This window comes from Oculina patagonica, chromosome 6 (genome assembly GCF_052425735.1).
Source record: "Oculina patagonica isolate OP01 chromosome 6, crgOcupat, whole genome shotgun sequence".
Lineage (NCBI taxonomy): Eukaryota > Metazoa > Cnidaria > Anthozoa > Scleractinia > Oculinidae > Oculina > Oculina patagonica.
The window spans coordinates 13,108,308-13,136,140 of NC_135763.1; the positions used below are offsets into that span (position 1 = coordinate 13,108,308).

The 27,833-nt window shown below is 39.4% G+C and overlaps 3 protein-coding genes and 1 long non-coding RNA gene across 6 annotated transcripts; 1 reads left to right on the plus strand and 3 right to left on the minus strand.

Moving 5' to 3' along the window:
- Window positions 1–360: 360 nt before the first annotated feature.
- Window positions 361–6,017, minus strand: LOC144657342 (uncharacterized). Of its 3 annotated transcripts, XM_078517684.1 has the most exons (5): window positions 5,754–6,017; window positions 4,918–5,142; window positions 4,507–4,881; window positions 3,504–4,049; window positions 361–2,044 (listed from the first exon to the last, which is right to left on the minus strand). In XM_078517684.1, the coding sequence occupies exons 1-5, from the start codon at window positions 5,950–5,952 to the stop codon at window positions 1,422–1,424; spliced, it is 1,968 nt and encodes a 655-aa protein (XP_078373810.1). In that variant the 5' UTR covers window positions 5,953–6,017; the 3' UTR covers window positions 361–1,421. The 3 variants fall into 3 exon arrangements, with proteins under 3 accessions (XP_078373810.1, XP_078373809.1, XP_078373808.1); XM_078517683.1 differs by having other exon boundaries at window positions 4,507–5,142; XM_078517682.1 differs by having other exon boundaries at window positions 4,507–5,145.
- A 1,956-nt stretch (window positions 6,018–7,973) lies between these two features.
- On the plus strand, window positions 7,974–21,569 carry LOC144657401 (uncharacterized). Its single transcript, XR_013571519.1, has 2 exons — window positions 7,974–8,118; window positions 21,397–21,569. It is a non-coding gene; the product is annotated as an uncharacterized LOC144657401 (long non-coding RNA).
- Window positions 8,106–14,736, minus strand: LOC144657345 (uncharacterized). The gene is made up of 4 exons (XM_078517686.1): window positions 14,473–14,736; window positions 13,145–13,780; window positions 11,723–12,268; window positions 8,106–9,196 (listed from the first exon to the last, which is right to left on the minus strand). Exons 1-4 carry the CDS (start codon window positions 14,669–14,671, stop codon window positions 8,571–8,573), a joined length of 2,007 nt encoding a protein of 668 aa, XP_078373812.1. The 5' UTR covers window positions 14,672–14,736; the 3' UTR covers window positions 8,106–8,570.
- On the minus strand, window positions 19,848–27,765 carry LOC144657339 (uncharacterized). The gene is made up of 4 exons (XM_078517678.1): window positions 26,793–27,765; window positions 25,457–26,101; window positions 24,541–25,086; window positions 19,848–22,954 (listed from the first exon to the last, which is right to left on the minus strand). Exons 1-4 carry the CDS (start codon window positions 26,989–26,991, stop codon window positions 22,329–22,331), a joined length of 2,016 nt encoding a protein of 671 aa, XP_078373804.1. The 5' UTR covers window positions 26,992–27,765; the 3' UTR covers window positions 19,848–22,328.
- Between the last annotated feature and the right edge of the window lie 68 nt (window positions 27,766–27,833).

Here is a 27,833-nt window from a genome sequence, read left to right on the forward strand (position 1 = left end):
TTTCTGTAGCATGAAGTGACCAGACTCCCGTTGTTCAAAGGGCGGAGGATAACACTATCCATCGGATAAATGGCTATCCAGTGGATAAGTGTTGACAAAACAAACTACGCAATCCACTTGATAGTGATTAATCCGGTGGATAGTGATATCCAGCCCTTTAGCAACTGGGGCCAGGAGTATTGCTACTTTCTCATGAATGAGATCCTAGTACATGACAGGGTTACCGCCACGGTTACCCCCTCCCCCCCTCCTCGCCAATTTAGGTGTTTTTAGATTCCCCCCCCCCCCCAAAGGGAGGTCTGGTAGTATAACACAACTGTTTGGTTTGCGTTTGACGACCGGAGAAGATGAGTCTTCTTACTGTAATTAGTAGATTTGCGTTTTATTTTCCATCTCTGAACTGTACACATACAGGCAACTAACTATAACACTGAAAGCTTAACTTTGCTCACATCGTTTCTACGCTTTTAGCTATGATTGGTCAATAAGAACATTTTTTGAAAGTTCACAAAGGTGCTTAAAAATTATTAAACAGTGGCGTCTTTGATACGTAAAGCTGTACTTCGAGTTCAGCGTCGATCAGTGTAAAAACTAAGCTAGTAAATACTGCAGTAGCTTGACAGAATGCATTGAAACCAAGAGGCCGTGTTAAGTAACACCTAGGAAACAAAACACCCCTTTGCGACTTGAGTAAATATTTTTGCCTAACTAGGCAAACCTTAGTAAAAATGTTTCTATTGTTCGTTTGTCGGAAACAAGAACTAACGTATTTACTGTAAGAAAATTTACCCTATAAACAATCAAAGTAATTATAAAGTTCTTTTAGCTTGGACAACTAGCTGCAAGCACAAATACGAGTCATTTCAAATCAGACCTTAACACTCGTAAAAAAATATTTTAAGTTACCAAAGTTCGGAAAGGCTAACAAAAGTTGTTTACGACAAATGAAGGAAAGATAGTCATATACTTCCTACAGGTGTCAGTGATTGTTTATTAACAATAGGTATTTACGTAGGAAGAATCTTTTCTGGTGCTACACAACTGAACCGTGTGGAAGTTTAGCCGTAAAAGTAACAAACTTTAAACAACACTATATCTTAAGTACAAATTTCTAACCATATTTAATTAATTTTATTAAAATGCTCAAACTCTTAGAACTGATACAATATACTGACTCGGAGAGGCTTACAGTGGATATTATACCGTGACTAAAGTTACAATTTCATAACAAAATCATTTGATTGTAAAAAGCAACGACGTTCTTTTAAAATGCTCAATTAAAAACATTCTGATTCGTACAAATAAATGAAACAATTGAAACAATTTGTGCTCTAATTATTTGACGAACTTGATGAGCGGTGATCAGTGACATGTTGGTATATACGCCACTAACAGGATTAAACCTGTTACTGGTATTCTTTTTACGATGACGGTCTCAGTTTCATTTCAGTGAATTTGAGAGAAAGAGAACTTCTGAAGTGGAGCCACCTGGCTCCTCGGTCATCAGTTTTGTCTCCCAGGTATTGTCCGTTTAGATTGGAGGCGTGGCAATTGCTGTACCACCAGGCGCCAGTATAACTGACAGCACAGTTGTTACTCCATATGTCATTATCTCTATCTTTAGTAGTAAAAGCCATGTTATTATGCACTGCTAATGAATCTCCCGCTGTCCCTGAATATGAACCCACTTCAAGTCGATACTTCACCTGCTCGTCACCAATGCTGAACTTGCCATATTTGGCATACGCTTTACCTCCGCTCCAGTCCTCCAGCTCCACTCGTAGAGAACTAGGTCTAGACGCCGTCAGTCGGTGGATCTTGTTGTTTCCTAACCAGAACTCAGCAGTCAGCTGACCAAAGCCTCCTTTGTAGTCGTTCCACCCCCGATAGAAGTCTACCGAGCCATCCTGTCTTCGCTGAAACACTGTCCAGCCTCCACCGTCAGTGCGCATGTCACAGTAGACATTAAAGTGTCCTCTACCGTCTGGGTTGACAGAGTACGCTCCACTCTGAGTGTGACCTGATTTTAGTAAGTCTGAACAATCTGAAAAAAACAACAACAGAAAACAGCTGTTAACTATATCCTAAAAGAACTGTTCAGTCTTAACGTAAGTTTGTGGGGCTGCTTTTCAAAGGTACAGAATCAATGATTAGCATCAGAGAAATTTTAATTATTTTTTTTTAACTACACAATTTTTTTCGTATCTTGCTAAAGTGCTCTGTGGTAGAGTACTTGCACTTTAATATAGCCCTCTACTCTTTCTCTTTTCTCGTCGCAGGAAAGAAGCTTCGTACTCACAGATTAGCAATACGAAAAATTAGAAACAGAAAATAGTTTTGATAATCCCAACTAAGGGACGTTTGACCATTTGGTTATTAACATCAGCATAGCAGAGTAGCTTTAGCAGCAGAGCACATGGGATTGCTGCCGTATTTCAGTTACAGCCAGTAGTTAGAATTAAGGGTTTGAACCCAGGAAGTTCGGATTTCGAGAATAACTTTGAAACAATCGCAATGCTCATGAATAGTATCGCTAGTGCTGATGGAAAGAATCAAAGAGCTCTTCGAGCCACGACTAATTTTTTTTTCACCCAGTTCAAAAGTTTAGTTTTCATTTCTTGAAAATATATGAGCAGCAGGTGATTCAAACATTTCTTTGATGCACATAATGTTAAACAGATAAACAGCGGAATGTCTATTACATTGATATAATATATTTTCGTCTCTCGTGACTTAGTATGTCTGATTAGATCTGATTGAGTTCGAATCCCAGAGGAGAAAGTTTTTTTTTCTTTTTTTAACCCGTAGCACTAAAATGGTTTGTTTATATCGCTCCGTAGGTATGGATTGCAGAATAATTTACATGTAAGCCGTAAATAAATATATCAGAACATATAGATTGATTCAGGTACAAATGTAATTGTGCTGTTACATCTGAAAGGCTTTTCCTTTTCTTACGAACAGGCAGCCACGCACTCGATTTTAGCCAACGCTCTGGTTTCTAGATAGATCCATCGTTAATGAAGCTTATGTGAAACCCGATTTAGTTTTCGAATGCCCCTTCATGATGTATGTACGACGCTAGCTCGAAAGATAGACACGAAAGTCATCGATCGATTAATGCTGATAAATGGCTCTCAATGTTCACTTTTTTGGCGGTCGATTACTCAGTAATTCTGCACGTAATTGTCAGCCATATTTTGTTTCTTTGCTTCTGTGTTTTCTTGTAAACCCCTTTAAATTTAGAAGACCGCCTAGCTTTATACGGCCGCTTTTATACGGTCGCCTTGCTACACTATTTCTATAAATATATCTGCTGGTCAGCGGAGTTGCAATGAGAAGTGAGAAGTTTACAGATGATGGACCGACCAACGAGTGCCATTGGGATACCCACTATACTCCTGAATTAAAAATTCAGTCGTAAAAATGTAGTACGCAGGCTTTCATCCCAATCTAAGTCCCTTTTTGTCTCTTTCACTTTCTCCACTCCATTAATAACTAACCTCTTGGTTTTCTAACTTCAACATCACTTATTGTCTCGACATCAAACACCCCTGCACTTGTAGCCACACAAATATAGTTCCCAGCATCCTCCTCTTTCAAATTTCTTATGACAAGCGCATCGTTTGTCCTGTGACTCCTCCCCACGGGTAGTTTTGCTCCTTGTCTTTTCCAACTGATGACTGGTCGTGGATCACCGGTAGCGCTGCAGTTTAACGTCAAAGTGTCGCCAGATAAAGCAATCATCTTCCCAGGTGGCGTGACGGTGAACTTGGAAAGTGAAATCACAACTAGAAGAGTTTTTCTTTCAACACTTCCTAAAATGTTCGTTGCTGAACAGAAGTATGCGTCAGAGTCAACTTTACGGACATCTGAAATTTGTAAATCAGTGTTGTTATACTGCGCCCTTCCCAGGGGTAACTGACCAGACAACTTCCTCCAGGTGACCACTGGCGTCGGATATCCGGTCACGTGACAGGTTGGTAAGGTGACGTTGCTTCCTTCAATGACGTGATAAGGTCCCGGATGTAGGGTAACACGAGGATGAACTGCAATAAAGTGAATATAATTTAGCTCGATATTCATATTGCTGGAACTATCTTTCAGATATCATTATGATTTCAAAAGAAGCAGAAAGCACAACACGTATTTTGAAAGAAGTGTTTCGTTTGATGGAGTAAACTAAAATAATAGAGAAAATTAAAAAAGCTCAGATGTTAATTGCTACTATTTGAGCATTGTTTATAATCAGTAAAGCTCCTTTTTACTGACACAATTTCTTTCCAGTTTATATTTCTTTCCATGACTTTCATGTTAACAGTTCACTCATGAAATTAAATGGAATCAATTCCCAGTTTGCAGCTACGAAATATTCTCCTCAGGCAGTTGGTGTCTCCTGTTTGTCGCGCCTGGCCTGTGACATTCATTAACAGAAAATATTTCATCATGTTTCAATGCACTTCATTAGTTTAGTTATTTACGTGATTACGATTACCAGAATCTTACCATTTACTGTTAATCGCACCACTTCCCGTGAATTCCCCAGGATGTTTGTTGCTGAACACTGATACACGCCCGAGTCCTTTCCGGTCACGATCTTTAACTGCAACTTTCCTCCTGAAACCGCTGACTGAATGATTTCTGACTGATTGACAAGTTTACTCCATACTACCGCAGGCTCAGGATTACCGCTAGCAGAACACTGAAACGAGGCTGATCCACCTTCATTTACTGTCGACGTCACAGGAGAAACAACAACAGCAGGAGATGATATCGATTCACCAGGTTCTCCTTTACTTCCCGGCATGCCTGCGGGTCCTATGTCTCCTTTCTCACCTTTAGTTCCAGTCTCTCCCTTTAATCCCGCAGGTCCCATAATGCCTTGCTTGCCGCTCTTTCCTGGCGATCCCATTATACCTTTATCTCCCTTGATTCCAGTCCTTTCCTTCTGTCCTCTTCGTCCCCGGGCTCCTTTGTGTCCTCTTGGTCCAGGTGGGCCTGGGGGACCTGACAAGCACGTGACACCCTTTGACTGACAGAGATGTGATCTCAACTCCGATAAAAGTTCCATTGTGCTTTTAGCTTCTGATGCGTTCTTAGTCGAGTCAGCATGACGCCTCTTTCTTTGGACGTTTTGAATTTCTACTGGCAAAAATGAAATGTCATTATTATTCCACTTTTGCGCCATTTTAAGAATAATAATAATAATAAAATATTTATATAGCGCCAATATCCTAAAAGTTCAAAAGCGCTTTACAGAAGTAACGTTAAAAATATTAAAAACACTAGTAAAAAAATAAATATAAAAATAGTTAAAAAGTTACAAAAAATGCTTAAAATCTTAAGACTAATAAAAAATGTTGCTAAAAAGTTATAAAAATGCTTTTTTAAAAAGGAAAGTTTTAGGTTTATGTTTAAAAAGGGAAACTGAGGAGCTGTTCTTGATGTCAGAAGGTAGAGTATTCCAGAGTGTAGGAGCTGCCACGGAGAAAGATCTTGCGCCATATGTTTTCAAATTGAAATGTGGAATAGAAAGAAGGCCTTTAGAAGATGAACGTAGCTGACGAGGTGGAGTGTAAGGAGTAAGAAGATCGCGAACATATGAAGGTGCCAGATTGTTTAGAGCTACAATATGGATTCATGCGTTCTCTTTACTTAATTATTTACCCTGATATTTATTTTTATCAGGAACAAGTTGTGATAGAATCATAATATTAACTTCTAGTTTGTATTTTTCTAAAAAAACAACTTACCAGGAGCATTCTTGATTATCTTTATGTCTGCGTCGTCTGACAGCAGCTTGGCCTCCGCAGCGTTTTCAAGAGCGCTGATTCTCTCCTTTTGCTCGTTCATCTCCAATTCGACTCGAATAAACCCGACGCAGTAAAACACAATAGACAAAACAGAAATGATGGACGCAAAGGAAGGCATACTTTGCTTTTGGACGGCCATTTCGGTCGAGGATTTGAACAATCTGACGTTTCGCACACCACAGGTTACAACACTTCAGCTCGTTACGTGATCCAAAATCACAAGCGTGGGCTGTTATGTGCCAAATTGTCTGCTATTTATAAACCAAAAGATCAAATTTGTTTAGGATTATGGCCCGATTTGAAATGCTATTGGTTTTAATTCTGACATGTGAGTAAGTGTCAAAAGAACAGGAATTTTCTGGAAAAAAAGAAAGTTGTCGGCTTTTCTGTGTCACTAGAGTGCAGCTTAAGTCAACAGGAATTTTGTTTCGCTGTTCAGTGTTGTAAAATCAATTCTTTGACAATATTCGGGGGAGCAGCCTGCAATGGACTACCTAACATCAAATCAAAAGGGAGTAACTTGGGGTAGACTCCTATATAAAAGGGAATAAATAAAAAATATAGTTTTACTTAGGGTGTTCAATACGTTTAGTCGTGTTGGCAATCTAGACCGACCAAGCACGAAAAAATAGAATCTTTTAGGGTCCATAAAGCTTGACCCAAGCCCAAATTTGTCTTCTTGTGGGGTTAATTTAAATATATGGACAAGCATCTCCTTCTTTTCCATAATCTATATATTCAAGTTAAAGCGTTTTTTTCCTACAGTCCGAAGTATCACCCTCAAACCAAGTGACTGTCAGTTTCAGTCGAGGCTCTCCTTGCGACCACTCTCGAAAGCGACCAGCTCTAGATCTAGCTCCGACCGCCATTGTGAAATCACATTTGAATTGTCACTCGAGCTCTGTAATTTACAAACTTTGCCGAAGTTTCCCAAAAAATGTTGAAAGATCATTCAAACGGTTCCGATTAACAACCTTACATTTCCGAAGATTACCAAAGAATTCCTCAATTTCTGAAATACCGAGACAGATCGGAAAACCTGCTCGGCCTGCTGGGTAGTCGCCTCTCACTATATTGACTTGGCATGATTATGGCATGTACATAAAGCCGGCGAATTCACTTTATAAGAATATAACGTAAGGCTGTTTTGTAATTATTGTACTTACCCGATATTTATCGACTGGATATTCCAACAACTTTTTTAAAACCTGGAGATAACAATGACTCAGTTGAATATTACGTTATTATCACAGGGATCGGAAGAATCTACATGGCTCTTTGTTGTCAGCACTTGAATGAAATTTCTGTAGCATGAGGTGACAAGACTCCCGTTGTTCAAAGGGCGGAGGATAACACTATCCATCGGATAAATCACTATCCAGTGAATAAGTGTTGCCTAAACAAACTGCGCAATCCACTTGATAGTGATTAATCCGGTGGATAGTGATATCCAGCCTTTTAGCAACTGGGGCCAAGAGTATTGCTACTCTGTCATGAATGAGATCCTAGTACATGGCAGGGTTACCGCCAAGGTTACCCCCCTTCCCCCCCTCCTCGCCAATTTAGGTGTTTTCAGATTCTCCCCCCCCCCCCCCCAAAAAAAAAAAAAGGTAGCTCTGGTAGTATAACACAACTGTTTGGTTTGCGTTTGACGACCGGAGAAGATGAGTCTTCTTTCTGTAATTAGTAGATTTGCGTTTTATTTTCCATCTCTGAACTGTACACATACAGGCAACTAACTTTAACACTGAAAGCTTAACTTCGCTCACATCGTTTCTACGCTTTTAGCTATGATTGGTCAATAAGTACATTTTTTGAAAGTTCACAAAGGTGCTTTTAAGCACCTTTGTGAACTTTCAAATTTTAAAAAAATTATTAAACAGTGGCGTCTTTGATACGCAAAGCTGTATTTCGAATTCAGTGTCGATCAGTGTAAAAACTAAGCTAGTAAATACTGCAGTGGCTTGACAGAATACATTGAAACCAAGAGGCCGTGTTAAGTAACACCTAGGAAACAAAACACCCCTTTGCGACTTGAGTAAATATTTTTGCCTAACTAGGCAAACCTTAATAAAAATGTTTCTATTGTTCGTTTGTCGGAAACAAGAACTAACGTACTTACTGTAAGAAAATTTACCCTACAACAATCAAACTAATTATAAAGTTCTTTTAGCTTGGACAACTAGCTGCAAGCACAAATACGAGTCATTTCAAATCAGACATTAACACTCGTACAAAATATTTTAAGTTAACAAAGTTCGGAAAGGCTAACAAAAGTTGTATACGACAAATGAAGGAAAAAATAGTCATATACCTCCTACAGGTGTAAGTGATTGTTTATTAACACTAGGTATTTACGTTGGAAGAATCTTTTCTGGTGCTACAAAACTGAACCGTGGGGAAGTTTAGTAAATGTAACAATCTTTATCAACACTATATCTTAAGTACAAATTTCTTACCTTATTTAATTAATTTTATTAAAATGCTCAAACTCTTAGAACTGATACAATATACTGACAGTGGATATTATACCGTGACTAAAGTTACAGTTTCATAACTTTTAAAAATTATTTGATTGTAAAAAGCATCGACGTTTTTAAAAATGCTCAAAAGGCTCTGATTCGTACAAATAAATGAAACAATTGACAGCTGTTTTGTGCTCTAATTATTTGATGAACTTGATAATCATAAGCGGTAATCAGTGACATGTTGGTATTAACGTCACTAACAGGATTAAATCTGTTACTGGTATTCTTTCTACGATGACGGCCTCAGTTTCATTTCAGTGAATTTGAGAGAAAGAGAACCTCTGAACTTGTCCCACCTGGCTCCTCGGTCATTGCTTTTGTCTCCCAGGTATTGTCCGTTTAGATTGGAGTCATGACATCGGTCGTACCACCAGGCACCAGTGTAATAGACCGCACAGTTGACACTGCTGTGCGGGTCATTATCTCTGTCTTTAGTGGTAAACGCCTTGTTATTATGTCGTGTTAGTGAATCTCCCGCTGTACCTGAATATGAACCCACTTTAAGTCGATACTGCGCCTGCTCATCACCAATGTTGAACTTGCCATATTTGGCATACACTCTAACGCCGTTCCAGTCTTCCATGTCCACTCGTAAAGAGCTGGGTCTAGACGCTATCAGTCGGTGGATTTTATCGTTTCCTAACCAGAGCTCAGCAGTCAGCTGACCAAAGCCTGCTTTGTAGTCGTTCCATCCCCGATAGAAGTCTACCGAGTCATCCTGTCTTCGCTGAAACACTGTCCAGCCTCCACCGTCAGTGCGCATGTCACAGTAGACATCAAATTGTCCTCGACCGTCTGGATCGACAGAGTACACTCCACTCTGAGTGTGGCTTGATTTTAGCAGATCTGAACAATCTAAAAAAAAAAAAACAAATAAACAGAAAACATGCTGTTAACTTACTTTTAGTTTAACTTATCACCATGTCCTAAAAGAATTGTTTAGTAACATTGTGGTGAGAAACATTGTTAAGAAATTTGGGTCTCAAAACAAATGATAACAAAAATTTCTTATCGTTTGGATCAAAGACCGTGGGGCTGCTTTTAAAAAGTAAAGAATCCATGATGTGCGCTGGCACCAGAGAGATTTCAGTTATTTATTTCACCCACACAATCTCTTTACTTCTCTGGTTGGTTTGCTCAATTTTACGCGTGATTAGCGCGCGCGCATTAAGAAAATAGCCACTTTTTCTATACGGCCTGGCTTGCAAGAGAGATAAATCGTCGTTTTCTCGTAAACAAGTACCGAGACCTATCATTTTTTTTCTCTTTTTCTGAGTCTAGCAATCACATTCTTTCTATAAAATGAATGTAAACAAATTTCTGTTGTTGAAAAAATAATACTCAAAGGAAATGTAAACTCGGGATAACATAATGGTGACATCGAGATCACTGCATGCTAAGAACAAGTTGAATCCGTGTCGATTGAATATACGTGCCTCAATCAGGAAACATTTATTACATTGTCCCTTAAGGTTGATATGGTACATTTATAGTTATATTTCGCGTTTTGCTTTCTCCCTATTTTTTTCTGCTCTCACAAAACGTGAAGTGAACGGTTCAAATAATAATGGTCCCGAAAGCTGATATTGTAAGGAATTATTGGGTATATTTAAGGTCTTCCTGTTCCTAAACGAATACCGGGGCCTTTTTTTCGACTTTTTTGCTTGTTTACAAGCAAAAGGAAGGAGAACAGCGGTTAAGTCGTTCCACCTCGAACCACATTCTTGTTAACTCTCAAGGGACTGTTTTAATTTATCAAGGGAATATTTTAATTTCTCAAGGGATTACTTTCCGCTGTGTGTGATCACTTGCGATCTCGTAGAAAAAACGTGACTTGTCAAATTTACAAACGTTATATAACAGTTTTAAAAGTGACATGTCAGCTTCGTTATCTCAACGCACATGTGTCTGAAAGGCGATCTATAAAAAGCGTCGCAATAACAATGGATTGCGTAACAAACGCTAAAACACGAATAAATAATCACTAGCACTTACATCGTTTAAAAATTACAAACGTAAAAAATAAACCATACCAAAAAACTCGCTCTTTTCAAATATATTATTGAAGTTAAAACAAATGAAGGAGATGGGGGCTTCTTTTAGTTTAGGGGCGGTTAAAGATTAGGCCAATGTGCCATTCTATTTCGTCATCAGCCTAGGTCGTTAGGGACGTGACCTCGCGTTGACAGCAATGTTGCATGAATCGGCTTTACAACATGCGATCGTATCTACGCAGTTCGAGTGGAATTTCAGTCAAAGACAGCAGAATTCTTTCGTATTTCATCTTCAAATGTAATTCAAAAGCATTCACTGTACATATGGCTTTTGTTTAATCCTTCTTAAGCCCACGAAGAAGCTGTCTTGATATCCGACCCTCGCAGAGCCCAGACAAAACGCAGCATGAGTGTATCGATTTGTTTACGCCGCAATGTTTTCTCCGACAATAGTCGGAAATATCCGTATTTTTTCGTGCTTTTTCGTGGAGCAATCGTAACGATACGACCTTGAACGCATTGAACAGCGGTCTACCTATAACAATTCAAATATGGCGTCGCAAAAACAAAGCGTCGAACGCATATTTTGCTGTTTCATTTGCTAATTTCGCTGCCGTAATCGACTGCCTCGAAAGGTCCTTGCAATTTTAAAGTATAGAATTGTCAGATCTCGGTGAAATTTGCACTGTTTATTTGTGTAATGTTGAGGAATATGTGTACACGTAATTGGACTACATGCTGTCCAATTTGGAAATAATTTGATGAAAAAAATTCCGAGGGCAGCCAAAATTGGACGAGGCCGTACCCAATGCGACAAGTTTACAGAGCTTACGCTATGCTTGATGCTAATTGGCTAATATCTGTCACATGTTGTTTTTTCTTCGATTTGATTGGCTGAGACAAAACTGTCCAATTTTTCTTAAATTGGACAGTTTGTGCATTTTACCTGAAAGTCCTAATTGAAACTATCCAAATTTAATCCCAAATTGGACAGTTCTCGGAAATTAAGGAAAAATTGCTGCGCTGACAATATAGGATTTACTAACAGCTATATAATTAGTGTATAAAATTCGGCGCGGACGAGCCATTTTTGACAAAATTATATGGCTGCATTTCCTCCGCGAAGATAGGAAATTGTTAAACTAAACTACAAATCAACTGTAATGATAAGTTCGAAGAACAATGTACCGGATAAACCTTCTACTCATATTTCATGCAAAAAAGTCGGTATCTCGAAGAGACTTTGATTATTTCAAAAATAAAGTTCTCTTAGGCAAAGTTTGAACGAAAATCTATATATGGCCCGTTCTTTTTCGATGGAATGACCTTAAGCCCAATCTAAGCCTCTTTTTGTCTCTTCACTTTCTACATACCAGTATTAATTTACCTCTCAGTATTTTAACTTCAACATCACTTATCGTCTCGATAGCAAACACTCCTGCACTTGTAGCCACACAAATATAGTTCCCAGCATCCTCTTCTTTCAAATCTCTTATGACAAGCGCATCGTTTGTCCTGTGACTCCTCCCCACGGGCAGTGCTGCTCCTTGTCTTTTCCAGCTGATGACTGGTCGTGGATCACCGGTAGCGCTGCAGTTTAACGTCAAAGTGTCGCCAGTACGAACAGAAACCTTTGCAGGTGGTTTAACGGTGAACTCAGGAAGTGAAATCACAACTAGTAGGGTTTTTCTTTCAACATTTTCTAAAAGGTTGACTGCTGAACAGAAGTAAAAGTCAGAATCTACTTTACGGACATCTGAAATTTGTAAATCAGTGTTGTTATACTGCGCCCTCCCCTGGGGTAACTGACCAGACGACTTCCTCCAGGTGACCACTGGTGCGGGGTGTCCGGTCACGTGACAAGTGGGCAAAGTGACGTTGCTTCCTTCAATGACGTGATAAGGTCCCGGATGCAGGGAAACACGAGGATGAACTGCAATAAAGGGAATAAAATTTAGCTCGACATTCATTTTTCTGGAACTTTCTTTCAAATATCATTATGATTTTAGAAGAAGAAGAAGAAAAGATAAATCGCATTTTGAAAGAAGTGTTTCATTTGATGAAGTAAACTAGAACAAAAGAGTGCGTGGCCTGTGACATCCATTAACAGAAAATATTTCACAATGTTTCAATGCACTTCATTAGTTTAGTTACATGTATTGACGTTAGGCATAAATAGATTGTGCTCGGCAACTTTTGAGCAACTTTTAGCGTTTTGAGCAACTTTTTGTAGTACCAGCAACCTAGGGCAACTTTTGCCTTCCTTGGCAACTTTTGAGCAACAAATTGATATAAAACTGATCCAAACCATAAAAAGGTCGTTTCATTTCGAAAGGTTTTATTAAAACTGGTTTTATCAAAACTTATTTTATTAAAACTGAGGATATACAATAATATGAGAATAAAGTAACACTTGCTTTACGCCCACGAAATCTGGACAGCGGCTATCTATCTAACGGGCACTTAAATCCAGCGGTTATTCGCTTCAACATAGAGCCTCAGTCACTTATGGCATCGCAATCAGAAAAAATTCCAGACGAGGAAAATGGAAATAATTCAGACATTGACCCCATTGTGGTTGCCATAGACGCTGGGGCAACTCTTAGTAAACCTGCAAGTGCTTTAATTTTTAGAAAACGCAAAATTCACTCTAGAGAACAAGCAACTTTTCTAAATTCTGGTGGCAACTTTTTGATATTTGAGCAACTTTAGAGCAACTTTTGGGTATATTGTGAAGCAACTTTTCCTGAATTTACTAGCACAATCTATTCATGCCTAATTGACGTGATTACAATTACCACAGTCTTACCATTTACTGTTAACCGAACCACTTCTCGTGAATTCCCCAGGATGTTTGCCGCTGAACACTGATACACGCCCGAGTCATTTCCGGTCACGTTCTTTAACTGCAACTTTCCTCCTGAAACCGCTGACTGAATGATTTCAGACCGATTGTCCAGTTTACTCCACACTACTGCAGGCTCAGGGTTACCACTGGTTGAACACTGAAACGAGGCTGATGCACCTTCATTCACTGTCAACGTCACAGGAGAAACAACAACAGCAGGAGATGATATCGATTCACCAGGTTCTCCTTTACTTCCCGGCATGCCTGCGGGTCCTATGTCTCCTTTCTCACCTTTGGTTCCAGTCTCTCCCTTTAATCCCACAGGTCCCATAATGCCTTGCTTGCCGCTCTTTCCAGGCGATCCCATAATGCCTTTATCTCCCTTGATTCCAGTTCTTCCTTTCTGTCCTCTTCGTCCCCGGGCTCCTTTGTCTCCTCTTGGTCCAGGAGGGCCGGGAGGACCTGGCGAGCACGTGACGCTTTTTGACTGACAGAGATGCGATTTCAACTCTGATAAAAGTTCCTTTGTACTTTTAGCTTCTGATGCGTTCTGAGTTGAGTCAACTTGACGTCTGTTTCGTTGAAGGTTTTGAATTACTACAAAAGGAGAATTCCGTATAAATAAAAATAGCACTACTAAGCAACTCTGAAACAGCCTGGGAAATTCCTTTTCATCAAAATCAATCATTTGCAGTTCAAGTTATTATGTTTCACCGCTCGCCCATCAATTTTTTCTATCCAAAATTTTATACAATACTTAGTTCTGTTAACGTTGTGAAGGCCGTGAACTTTGTCGGAACAGCAAGCGCACTACTAGCTACTACTCTCTTCCGTAAGAGACAAATATTGACAATCAAAATACACTTTTTTAAGTAAATGAGAACGCTTCTTCATTCACTTTCACCTTATCCAAGTTGCTATTTTACTTTACATTTATACACTTTTTTTAGTTACTGCAGAAGTTTCGTCTAGATGACATTGTTTGTGTCGTCCAATTTTTAAATAAGCGCCGCCCTCAAATAAGCGCCGCCCTCGAATAAGCGCCGCATCTGAGACGCGAAAAATTAAATAAGCGCCGCGGTGCTTATTCGAGTAAATACGGTAAGTAAAAAGAACTTGACCTGCTAACCTCCTTTTTGTTTGCCAAAACACACAGGAAGCAGGGAGAGCACGCAAAGCCTACAATGTACGTCCATGCGTATATTATTCTTTTCTCTGTTCTGATATTTCTATCAGAAACAAGTTGTGATAGAATCATAAAAATAACTTCTATTAAAGGACTAACTTACCAGGAGCATTCTTGATTATCTTTATGTCTGCGTCGTCAAACAGCGGCTTGGCCTCCGCAGCATTTTCAAGAGCGCTGATTCTCTCCTTTTGCTCGTTCATCTCCAATTCGACTCGAATAAACCCAACGCAGTAAAACACAATTGACAAAACAGAAATGATGGACGCGAAAGAAGGCATACCTTGCTTTTGGACGGCCATTTCGGTCGAGGATTTGAACAATCTGAAATTCCGCCTACCATGTTACAGCACTTCAGCTCGTCAGTTATGTGATACCAAAATCACGAGTGTGGACTGCTATGTGCCAAATTGTCTGCTATTTATATACCAAAAGATCAAATTTGTTTTGGATTATGGCCCGATTTGAAATACTATTGGTTTTAATTCTGACTTGTGAGTAAGTGTCAAAAGAATAGGAATTTTCTGGATAAAAGAAAGTTGTCGGCTTTTCTGGAGTACAGTGGGGCGACACTAGAGTGCAGCTAGTCAACAGGAATTTTGTTCCGCTGTTGTAAAATCAATTCTTTAACAATATTCGCTTTTCAATTTTTAGTTTTTTGGGTTGGATAAAACATGCAAGGTAGGTTTTGAGCAAGAAACACTTTTTGCGTAGAATGCGTTTTTTGCACAGAATAGCAATTCCAAACTCACTTATCAGGGGAACAAAGTTTAAATCCGTCTTGGCGCATTCACAAATTCGGTGCTTTTGAAATTTATACCTTTAATATTCTTTATTCACCAAGGTCAGGCTTCCCGTGCTCCTGAAGCCTTGTGATAAAACAAGCCAGTTTTATCTGTTGATAGTACTCCCCTTTTACACTGAGAGATTCAACGTAATACCACTTGACTTTACAGTAAAAGTTCTATTACATTGAAGCGGCCAGTTATCAAACTCCCGAAAGAACTTCCACTTTTTAAAAATGAAACCCATTTTAAGCGGCCACCTTGTGGATTAGTCTGTTGTTTTTACCTCTATTAAGCGGTCATCAAGAATTTATTTCACGTAGTTTGGCGTTGTTTTCAACAACCTTATGACAGATAACAGTCTAAAATAGGAAGTGACAACTGATAAAAACATTCAAACACCCTTATTATCGTCTGTTGTGATTTCAGACTCCCAGAGTCACCATGGAAACAGAGAATGACTGCAAAATCGCCTTTCTCGACACCACAGTTTCGAGAGACCAGACGGCCGGCTCACCACCAGTGTAAAAAGGAAACCAACACACACTGATCAATACTTAGCGTATGATTCACACCACCCTCAATCAGTAAAACGCGGTATTGTTAAGTGTCTTTACGATCGTGCTAAACGCCTCGTAACTAAACCATCTGTTATATCCAAGGAGAAAAAACATCTGTCATCTGTTCTTGTTTCCAATGGTTATCCTTTTTAAGCGATGACGTAATCGCTTATTGCCATGGCACGACGGGCGCTTTTATTCTGTCGCGATCGAACAGAAATCAAGTTTAACTTAACAAGAAATCGCCGCGTAGAACACAAAATCAAAATACTCCCGTGCAGTTAGAATGGAACACTACAATGTGTAAACGAAGGAGATAAATTATAAATGATGGGAACTATTAGATTTAGTAGACAGAAATTTCTAATTCTTATAATATAAAGGGCCGCTGTGACGTGAGCAAGAGACCGTTTGACCTTTCTTTAAAAGCTTGCTAGCGCGTATCGTATGTCGTTCATCAGATGTCACACTATAATATAACGCAATCTCTGTTGAGACAACATAGGGAAATCTAAAAAAAAAAATAGAATATAAAATAAAATATAACTGTTGTTCAATTGAGGAAATCTACAAAGAAAATGTATTAATTGCATCTTTTGCCTGTGAATTTATAAGTACTGTATTTATTTATATTCAATCAGATCCTAACTATGCTATGCTATTTATACAATCACTTACATTGCTTCTTATGTTTGAAAAATGTAAGCTGCAGTTGGATAACAGTCTTTTTCACGCACAAGGTGTCAGCTACTTTTATTTACTTAAAGTTTTTGACAAATTTCCTCAAAATTATGTAAGACCCCTTGTGAAACGTCATCGCTTTTGCATGCATTGCGTGCCGTTTATTCTTTCTTGCAGAAGATCACCAAGACCAGAAAGCCGAGCACCAGTGCTGAGCCTACAACCGAGTTTAAATTTACTGCGGTTCTACCCTATGTCAAAGGTCTTTCCGAACAACTTAGACGCTGCCTACAACAACAACGCGTACGCGCTGTTTTCAAGTCGGAAACTACATTAAGATCACACCTAGTACGGCCGAAAGACGCCGTTGATCCGACTAAGCAAAATGGCGTTGTTTACAGAATTCCCTGTGAGTGCGGCAAAGTTTACATCGGTGAGACTGGAAGACCTATGCAAGACAGGATCAAAGAACACGACCGGGACATCCGATGCCCGTATCCAGACCTCCGCCGTTTCAGAACACACCCACAACACCAGACACTACCCGCTTTGGAACGAGGTAAAGTTTATTGATCGTGAACCACACTGGTACACTCGGCATACGCAGGGTCAAAGAGGCAATTCAGATAAGACGTCACCCTAACAATATCAACAGGGATAGTGGAATTGAAATTTCCGAAGCATGGATGCCCACGATCTAAAAACACAACACCAGGAGAACTGAACGTCAGCGGACCCCTTCTGGAACAACAGCACACCAGAACAGCGAGGATCGAAATGCACCAATCACAGCTGTTGAAAACCAACCAATCACAGCGCAGCAGCGTGCTTTATAAGGTTACACCTAACCAGTCGACCTTATCGCCTGATGAAGACTAGCATCTACATCACAAGTGACACTACGTCGTGAGACAAACGAAAAAATACTTTATTATTATTATACTCCACCACGATGATTAACAACAACATTTTTTACGATATGAAACTACTGATTGTTTGCGCATTCACGCATCACGCGCACTTCACGTAAAACGCGAGTCACGCGTTACGTATAACTACCTTTTCTCCCTGATACGCTGGCTTCAGCATCAAGATCCATGAGCTCAAGCCCTGGCCTGGTTGTTGTGTTTTTGGCCTTGACGCTCTTATCTTACCTATCAGTGCTTTTCTTTACCGAGGAGCATACTGCAACGTTTTTAAGGGGAGGGGGGGGGGGGCGGCATACAATGGACTACCTAACATCCAATCCAGAGGGAGGAGCTTGGGGTAGACTCTTATATAAAAGGGAATAAATTTAAAATATAGTTGCAATGGACTACCTAACATCCAATTCAGAGAGAGTAGCTTGGGGTAGACTCCTATATAAAAGGGAATAAATTTAAAATATAGTTTTACTTAGGGTGTTCAATACGTTTAGTCGTGTTAGCGGCATAGACCGATCAAGCACGAAAAAATAGAATCTTTTAGGGTCCATAAAGCTTGACCCAAGCCCAGATTTGTCTTCTTGTGGGGTTAATTCAAATATATGGACAAGCATCTCCTTCTTTTCCATAATCTATACATTCAAGTTACAGCGTTTTTTTTTCCTACAGTCCGAAGTATCACCCTCAAACCAAGTGACTGTCAGTTTCAGTCAAGGCTCTCCTTGCGACCACTCTCGAAAGCGACCAGCTCTAGCTCCGACCGCCATTGTGAAATCACATTTGAATTGTCACTCGAGCTCTGTAATTTTCAAACTTTGCCGAAAATTCCCGAAAAATGTTGAAAGATCATTTAAACGGTTCCGATTAACAACCTTACATTTCCGAGGATTACCAAAGAATTCCTCAATTTCTGAAATTCCGAGACAGATCAGAAAACCTGCTCGGCCTGCTGGGTAGTCGCCTCTTACTATATTGACTTGGCATGATTATCGCATGTACATAAAGCCGGCGAATTCACTTTATAAGAATATAACGTAAGGCTGTTTTGTAATTATTGTACTTACCCGATATTTATCGACTGGATATTGCAAAAACTTTGTTAAAACCTGGAGATAACAATGACTCAGTTGAATGTTACGTCACAGGGATCCCCGGGGGGGGGGGGGTACTCAAAAAAGTTTTATACGGGGAGGCTCCGCCCCAAGTTCTAACCCCTTACCCTTTTATATACCATTTTTGACAGAAATTGTACCCCTTTCGTATACCATTAACTGAAAAAAGGTACCCCTTTCATATACTTAAGAGACATGGCGTGGACTTAAAATAGGACGTTTTCTTGTCATTTTTATGTAGCTCTTAATAAATTAAAATAATACAGACATAAATTGCGTCTGCTCGAAATATTTTAATTAAAGGCCCTTTTAAATAGCCAAATGACAGATTTCCATACCCTTTCATATACTTAAACTCGTGAAATCCCTACCCTTTCATATACCTGAAGCCTGAAAAAGGCACCCCTTTCGGGCGGAGCCTCCCCGTATAGGCCATTATAGGGAGTACCCCCCCCCCCGGGCAGGGATCGGAAGAATCTACATGGCTCTTTGTTGTCAGTGCTTGAATGAAATTTCTGTAGCATGAAGTGACCAGACCCCCCGTTGTTCAAAGGGCGGAGGATAACACTATCCATGGGATAAATCGCTATCCAGTGGATAAGTGTTAGATAACACTATCCATGGGATAAATCGCTATCCAGTGGATAAGTGTTAGATAACACTATCCATGGGATAAATCGCTATCCAGTGGATAAGTGTTAGATAACACTATCCATGGGATAAATCACTATCCAGTGGATAAGTGTTAGATAACACTATCCATGGGATAAATCGCTATCCAGTGGATAAGTGTTGCCAAAAAAACTACGCAGTCAGCCTGATAGAGATTAATCCGGTGGATAGTGATATCCAGCCTTTTAGCAACTGGGGCCAGGAGTATTGCTACTCTGTCATGAATGAGATCCTAGTTCATGACAGGGTTACCGCCAGGGTTATCCCCCCTTCCCTCCCTCCTCGCCAACTTAGGTGTTTTCAGATTGCCCCCCCCCCCCCAAAAAAAAAAAAAAAAAAAAAAGAAGTAGACTGTTTGGTTTACGTTTGATGACCGGAGAAGATGAGACTTCTTTCTGTAATCAGTAGACTGGTGTTTTATTTTTCATCTTTGAACTGTACAGCTACTAGACTGCAAAACAGTCGTTTTTTCTCTAAAGTCGTTGGAAAAAGCGCATATCGAAGGCGCGAAGCGCCAAACGTTGAGGCGCGAAGCGCCGATCGTCTTGCGAGCAAAAAATGACTTGCGAGAGTCTTGCGAGAATGAGTCTGTTTGCGTGAGTGTTTTATTTACTTATTTATTTCTTTATTTATTTTTTTTTGGATATCTGTGTGTTCGAATTGTAATATAAATATGTATGTTATCTTTTGTGTGCTGTAAAAAAACCTTTGAGTATGAAATAAATATCATTAAAATAATAAAAAAAAAGAATGAGTCTTTCGAGAAAAAATGACTGTCGGCTTTCCATACAACGAATTCGTTCCGACCAGGGGGCCAAGTAATGTCACCGAGTTGTCAAAAATTTCATGACACCTCCACCCATATTTAAAATTTCATAGCATTGTTTATTTTCACGTTGTCCACGTACGAACCAGAGTGTTTAAAAGTTCAACGAGTTTTTTTTTAATTTGGTTCAGTTTTGCGTGAAAAAGGTAGAATGTGTCCCGTTTAAAATAGAAGTCTGTTTTTATTTATCAAGTGGATCAAACAACACCGAAGAAACCCGCCTCACGACGATGAACAAAGCGAAAAGACGCGTCGACGTTGGACTGTTGCAGATCATGTCTTCGAATTCAAAAGCGGCAATGAAGCTGCATTTAGTGAGCTTGAACTCGTTGCCAGGACAAACGGTTGGAAAATGCGGCTTTTGCCAAAGGCCTTTGAAAGCACAGCAAAAACATCCCTACCCTTTGATTAAACAGCATCCTTTTGATCTGATTTTAAACCAAAACCCAAATCGTTCGCAAGCGCATCCAAGTCTTTTCCATTTTGTTCGCGCGAAGAGCATGTTCTACTGTCAAAGAGGGGGGCATTGGGGCCTGTAAGAAACCGAAAAACCGCACAAAAAATCATGCAAAACCGAAATACCGAAATGAATTTCAATCAAAACCGAAAACCGAACATAACATTCCAAATTCCGAAGCTCTAACCTTAATTGGTACCTCGAGATTTTGAAAGAAGGAAGAAATGAATTTTTTTACATTTCTTGACATTTCTGTTCACCAACATGCTTAATTACACTGCTCTTACTTTCATTTTAAACATAAAAGCAGGTTGAAAACCGGAAACCGCAGCAAATACCAAATCCGAAAAATCGCTAGTATATTTTTGCCGGAAACCGAAAACCAAATGCTAATAGAAGAAAAACCCGAAAACCGAAGAAGACACCAAAACCGAAAAACCGCGGTTTTTTGTTGCGAAAACCGAAAATCCGATCAAAAAAATGGCCAAAACCGAGAAACCGAAAACCCCAAAGTCCCCCTCGTCAAATTGATACGGAGTCGAATATCTTTGACGAGGTGCGAAAGATTTTTTGGTGACAGGTAACGTCATAATTGACCAATGGGAATTTTCCGTTTCTGGGAGAACGGGAAATTCGAAACGAATTCAATGTATGGAAAGCCGACAGTGGTATCTTTTAGCGTTTCTCCTCAGTCTCACCCATAGTTTTAAAAGACCATTCTCTTAATAAGTCTTTATTTTTTCGGAAATTCTGGGGGTACTAAAGCCCCCCCCCCAGCCCCCCCCCGGCTCTGCCGTCGCTGTAAAGTAAATAGAACTAATGTACTACTGTAAGAAAATTTACCCTACAAACAATCAAACTAATTATAAAGTTCTTTTAGCTTGGACAACTAGCTTCAAGCACAAATACGACTCATTTTAAATATGCCATTAACACCAGTACAAAATATTTTAAGTAAACCAAAAGGAAAGGTTAACAATAATAACATAACGACAAATGAAGGAAAGATAGTCATATACCTCCTACAGGTGTCAGTGATTGTTTATTAACAATAGGTATTTATGTTGGAAGAATCTTTTCTGGTGCTACACAACTGAACCGTGGGGAAGTTTAGTAAAAATAACAAACTTTAAACAACACTATATTTTAAGTACAAATTTCTTACCGTATTTAATTAATTTCATTCGAATGCTCAAACTCTTAAAATTGATACAATATACTGACTCGGAAAAAAATCCGAGAGGTTTACAGTGAATGCTTGCCTAAATCTACCTTATTACATGAAATTTTCGCGACACTTTAATTTCGCGAATTTCGCGATTCTACAAAAATCGTGGAATTAAAGTGACGCGAACAATAAGTGTCGCGAACATAACATGACGCGAATATTAAGTGACTCGCATATGTCAGTAATCAATGTAAATGGATGTTGTCGTCAATTGACTCACTTGTAGACATTCTGAGAACTGCTCTATTGAGATTAAGTCCCCTCCTTGTTTATTTTGACGTTATTGTTCCTTCGATGAAGTCGTTTTATATAACTCAAAGGCATGTCAAAATATATTGCTAAGAAAATGTAAATTGTGTCTCACTCAAAAACGCGAAATTAAAGTGATTTAAAATACAAAATTTTTGCAAAATCGCGAAATTTAAGTGTCGCGAAATATGTGCACCTCAAAATCGCGAAATTAACGTGTCGCGAAAATTTCATGTAATAAGGTATATATTATACCTTAGCTATAGTTACAATTTCATAACAAAATTGATTGTAAAGAACAATGTTCTTTAAAATGTTCGATCACAAACATTCTTATTCGCACAAATAAATGAAACAACTGACAACTATTTGTGCTCTAATTATTTGAAGAACTTGATGAGCGGTGATCAGTGACATGTTGGTATTTACGTCACTAACAGGATTAAATCTGTTGCTGGTATTCTTTCTACGATGACGGCCTCAGTTTCATTTCAGTGAATTTGAGAGAAAGAGAACCTCTGAACTTGCCCCACCTGGCTCCTCGGTCATCAGTTTTGTCTCCCAGGTATTGTCCGTTTAGATTGGAGTCATGACATCGGTCGTACCACCAGGCACCAGTGTAATAGACCGCACAGTTGACACTGCTGTGCGGGTCATTATCTCTGTCTTTAGTGGTAAACGCCTTGTTATTATGTCGTGTTAGTGAATCTCCCGCTGTCCCTGAATATGAACCCACTTCAAGTCGATACTTCGCCTGCTCATCACCAATGTTGAACTTGCCATATTTGGCATACACTCTAACTCCGTTCCAGTCTTCTATGTCCACTCGTAAAGAGCTGGGTCTAGACGCTATCAGTCGGTGGATTTTATCGTTTCCTAACCAGAACTCAGCAGTCAGCTGACCAAAGCCTGCTTTGTAGTCGTTCCATCCCCGATAGAAGTCTACCGAGCCATCCTGTCTTCGCTGAAACACAGTCCAGCCTCCACCGTCAGTGCGCATGTCACAGTAGACATCAAATTGTCCTCTACCGTCTGGGTTGACAGAGTACACTCCACTCTGAGAGTGGCTTGATTTTAGCAGATCTGAACAATCTTAAAAAACAAACAAATAAACAGAAAACACCATGTCCTAAAAGAATTGTTAAGTAACATTGTGGTGAGCAAAATTGTTAAGAAATTAGGGTCTTAACGCAAATTATAACAAGAGGTTCTCATTGTTTGGATCAAAGTTCGTAGGGCTCCTTTTGAAAAGTATAGAATCAGTTATGTGGTACTGGCATATTTATTTCACCCACACAATCTTTTATTTCTCTGGCTAGACTGCTCTTTGGTAGGGTACTTGTACTGAATCTTACAGCCCTCCACTTTCTCTTCTCTTGTCGCAGGAAAGAAGCTACTCATATAATAGGAATATAAATTATTAGGGACATAAAAATAGTTTTAACAATCCCAACTTATGGATGACTTCTGTAGTATATCAGTTACAGTCAGTAGTTAGAGGATTTGAGCCCAGGAAGCCCGGATTTCAAGTCTAACTTTAAAACGATCAGGCAATGCTGAATAGTATTGCTAGGGGGAAAATTGTAGTAAGCAGGATTTAAGGTCATTACCCTGAAATAGAACTGAACATAGATTTTTAACCAAACTTCGCCTACTGGTTTGTTACTTTAAGGGAACTTAATTTTGAAATATAAAAGGGGGGTCACCATATTCGTTTAGGAGCAGGAAGACCTTATATATTCCATATAATTCCTTTATGATTCCTCTGCGAGTACTGGCAAAGTACACGTTTTTAGCGGTAATTTACTTTTCAAACATAGGAATTGATCTGTTTTCTTTTTCCAGAAAGAATTTGATCGCTACACCCAACATATGAGAAAAAATTGATAGGTCACCATACTCGTTTACGAGAAAACGACAATTTACTTCTCTCGCGGACTAAGCCGCATAGAAAAAAGCCGCCATTTTGTTTATGTGCGCGCGCTAATTACGCGTAAAATTCTGCGCAGTAAGGATGCGCAATGCAACACAGGGCAATGATCTTAAGGTCATTCCTCAATATTGCATTGCGCACAATTTTACGTGTGATTAGCGCGCGCAAATTAAGAAAATGGCAGCTTTTTCTATACCGCTTGGCTTGCAAGAGAGATAAATCGTCGTTTTCTCGTAAACGAGTACCGGGACTCTTTTTCTGAGTCTAGCAATCACCTTCTTTCTATAAAATGAGTATAAACAAATTTCTACTGTAGAAAAATTAATAATCAAAGGAAATGTGAACTTAGCCAGTACTCGGGATAATATAATGGTGACCTCGAGATCATTGCATGCTAGGAATCCGCGTCGATTGAATATACGTGCCTTAATCACGAAACATTTCTTAAATTGTTCCTAAAAGTCGATGTGGTACATCTATAGTTATATTTCGCGTTTTGCTTTCTCCCTATTTTTTTCTGCTCTCACGAAACGTGAAGTGAACGGTTCAAATAATAATGGTCCCGAAATCTGATTTATGGAATTATGGGGTAAATTCAAGGTCTTCCTGTTCCTAAACGAATACCGGGACCTTTCTTTATTTCACAAATAAAGTTCCCTTAAGTTCTTTTTCGAAGGAATGACCTTAAGCCCAATCGAAGTCTCTTTTTGACTCTTTCACTTTCTCCACACCAGTAATAATTTACCTCTCAGTATTTTAACTTCAACATCACTTATCGTCTCGACAGCAAACACTCCTGCACTTGTAGCCACACAGATATAGTTCCCAGCATCCTCTTCTTTCAAATCTCTTATGACAAGCGCATCGTTTGTTCTGTGACTCCTCCCCACGGGCAGTGCTGTTCCTTGTCTTTTCCAGCTGATGACTGGTCGTGGATCACCGGTAGCGCTGCAGTTTAACGTCAAAGTGTCGCCAGTAGCAGCAAACACCTTTCCAGGTGGTTTAACGGTGAACTTAGGAAGTGAAATCACAACTAAGAGGGTTTTTCTTTCAAGTTTTCCTAAAATGTTCTCTGCTGAACAGAAGTATGCGTCAGAATCAACTTTACGGACATCTGAAATTTGTAAATCAGTGTTGTTATACTGCGCCCTCCCCTGGGGTAACTGACCAGACGACTTCCTCCAGGTGACCACTGGTGCCGGGTATCCGGTCACGTGACAGGTTGGAAAGGTGACGTTACTTCCTTCAATGACGTAAGAAGGTCCAGAATGAAGAGAAACGCGAGGGTGAACTGCAACCAAGTGAATATTATTTTAGCAAGATATTTAGAAAATTAGTTTCAGGTATCAATTTAGTCTCAAAAGAAGCAAAAACACACTCCACATTTTAAAGTTACTAATTAATTTGTTGGAGCAGACTTAACTAAAATTAAGTTTTAATAGAAATAGCTTAAATTTGACTTGCCCTTAATTGCTTGTTCAAGCTCTGTATATTGACGTAATTTGTTAACGTTTCTAGTGTTTTTCTTTCTATAAGGTCTAATACTTCGCTCATGTTATGTTTGCAGCAGAAGAATAATAATTATTTTGTTAGAAAGTAATTCATTTTGCAACAATGTACGCTTAATTCAGAAAAGTTATTTTCAATTCCTAGAAGCTTACCATTTACTGTTAATCGTACCACTTCCCGTGAATTCCCCAGGATGTTTGTTGCTGAACACTGATACTCGCCAGAGTCATTTCCGGTCACGTTCTTTAACTGCAACTTTCCTCCTGAAACCGCTGACTGAATAATTTCAGACTGATTGTTCAGTTTACTCCACACTACTGCAGGCTCAGGATTACCACTGGCTGAACACTGAAACAAGGCTGATCCACCTTCATTCACTGTCAACGTCACAGGAGAAACAACAACAGCAGGAGATGATATCGATTCACCAGGTTCTCCTTTACTTCCCGGCATGCCTGCGGGGCCTACGTTTCCTTTCTCACCTTTGGTTCCAGTCTCTCCCTTTAATCCTGCAGGTCCCATAATGCCTTGCTTGCCGCTCTTTCCAGGCGATCCCATAATGCCTTTATCTCCTTTATTTCCAGTTCTTCCTTTCTGTCCTCTTCGTCCCCGGGCTCCTTTGTGTCCTCTTGGTCCAGGTGGGCCGGGAGGGCCTGGAGGACCTGGCGAGCACGTGACGCTTTTTGATTGGCAGAGTTGCGATTTCAACTCTGATAAAAGTTCCTTTGTACTTTTAGCTTCTGATGCGTTCTGAGTTGAGTCAACTTGACGTCTGTTTCGTTGAAGGTTTTGAATTACTGCAAAAGGAGAAGTTTTTTATTTATTTATTTAACGGACCGATTTTTACTCTCATATGCAAAAGTTTCTTTCCCAGATTGCTGTCTTTAAAAAATGTCAAACTCGTCAGTCACAGAATAGCCTGCGTTGCAGACGAATTTTACCGGGGTTTAGTTCGTCTGCAACGCAGGCCTCTCACAGAAAAGAGGACAGTATTTCTTTTGAAGTGACCTTTGTACAGAAATAAACAGAGGAAAACAGAATCAAATCCTGAAAGATACAGAAACAACTGATGTTACGTATCATGTTAACACTTTTCATAATTTCGAGAGACTACATTTCGAAGCATCTTACATCAATGTAATGAACTCAGATGTAGAAAATCTATGTCACAAACCGACTTCTAGATTCGTCCTGCTGACTATTTTTTTTATATCATTAGCTCAGTCATGGTTGAAGGTAAGTTTTCGTTCGTAACATTATTTTCTTCTGAAATTGTCTTCAATTAGTTAAAAGAAGTTGACCTGGTAACCTCTTGTTTGTTTGCCAAAACACACAGGAAGCAGGGAAAACACGCAAAGGCTACAATGTGAATCCATGCGTTACATTTGTTCTTTTCTCTGTTATATATTTCTATCAGAAACAAGTTGTGATAGAACAGAGTTACTGGATAGAATCATCAAAATAACTTCTATTAAAGAACCAACTTACCAGGAGCATTCTTGATTATCTTTATGTCTGCGTCGTCTGACAGCGGCTTGGTTTCCGCAGCGTTTTCAAGAGCACTGATTCTCTCCTTTTGCTCGTTTATCTCCAATTCAACTCGAATGAACCCGACGCAGTAAAACACAATAGACAAAACAGAAATGATGGACGCAAAGGAAGGCATACTTTGCTTTTGGACGGCCATTTCGGTCGAGCGTTTAAACAATCTGAAATTCCGCCTACCAAGTTACAGCACTTAAGCTCGTTACGTGATACCAAAATCACGAGTGTGGGCTGTAATGTGCCAGATTGTCTGCTATTTATACTACCAAAAGATCAAATTTTGTTTAGGATTATGACCCCCGATTTAAAATGCTATTGGTTTTAATTCTGACATTTGAGTAAGTGTTAAAAGAATAGGAATTTTCTTGAAAAAAGAAAGCTGTCGGCTTTTCCAAAGTACAGTGGGACGACACCAGAGTGCAGCCAGCTGTCAACAACATTTTTTTTTGCTGTTGTTAAACCAATTCTTTTATTTTAGTTTTTTTGATTTGATAAAACATGCAAGGTAGTTTTTGAGCAAGAAACAACTTTTGCGTAGAATGCGGTTTTTTTTTCTCAGAATGGCAATTCCAAACTCACTCATCACTCATCAGGTAAACAAAGTTCAAATCCGTCTTGGCGCATTCTCAAATTCGGTGCTTTTCAAATTTATACCTTCAAATTCTTTGTTCCCCAAGGTCAGGCTTCCCGTGCTCCTGAAGCCTTGTGATAAAACAAGCCACTTTCATCTGTTGACAGTACTTTATATAACTTGTATACTGAGAGATTCAACGTAATACTGCTTGACGTTACAGTAGAAGTTCTATTACATTGAAGCGGCCAGTTATCAAAGCCCCGAAAGTACTTCCACTTTTTAAAAATGAAACCCATTTTAAGCAGTCACCTTGAGGATTCGTCTGTTGTTTGTACCTCTATTAATTAAGCGTAGTTTGGCGCTGTTTTCAACAACCTTATGAAAGATAACAGTCTGAAATAGGAAGTAAC

Bases quoted from the DNA above. Each gene is read 5' to 3' on its own strand.
- LOC144657339 (XM_078517678.1), bottom strand. From the start codon at position 26,991: ATGGCCGTCCAAAAGCAAAGTATGCCTTCCTTTGCGTCCATCATTTCT. The intron at 26,102-26,792 runs GTAAGTTGGTTC...CTCCTTTTGCAG, and splicing joins GATAATCAAGAATGCTCCTG to TAATTCAAAACCTTCAACGA. The intron at 25,087-25,456 runs GTAAGCTTCTAG...ACTTGGTTGCAG, and splicing joins GGTACGATTAACAGTAAATG to TTCACCCTCGCGTTTCTCTT.
- LOC144657345 (XM_078517686.1), bottom strand. From the start codon at position 14,671: ATGGCCGTCCAAAAGCAAGGTATGCCTTCTTTCGCGTCCATCATTTCT. The intron at 12,269-13,144 runs GTAAGACTGTGG...CCTTTATTGCAG, and splicing joins GGTTCGGTTAACAGTAAATG to TTCATCCTCGTGTTTCCCTG. The intron at 9,197-11,722 runs GTAAATTAATAC...TTTTTTTTTTAG, and splicing joins TGAAGTTAAAATACTGAGAG to ATTGTTCAGATCTGCTAAAA.
- LOC144657342 (XM_078517682.1), bottom strand. From the start codon at position 5,952: ATGGCCGTCCAAAAGCAAAGTATGCCTTCCTTTGCGTCCATCATTTCT. The intron at 5,146-5,753 runs GTAAGTTGTTTT...CATTTTTGCCAG, and splicing joins GATAATCAAGAATGCTCCTG to TAGAAATTCAAAACGTCCAA. The intron at 2,045-3,503 runs GTTAGTTATTAA...TGTTTTTTTCAG, and splicing joins TGAAGTTAGAAAACCAAGAG to ATTGTTCAGACTTACTAAAA.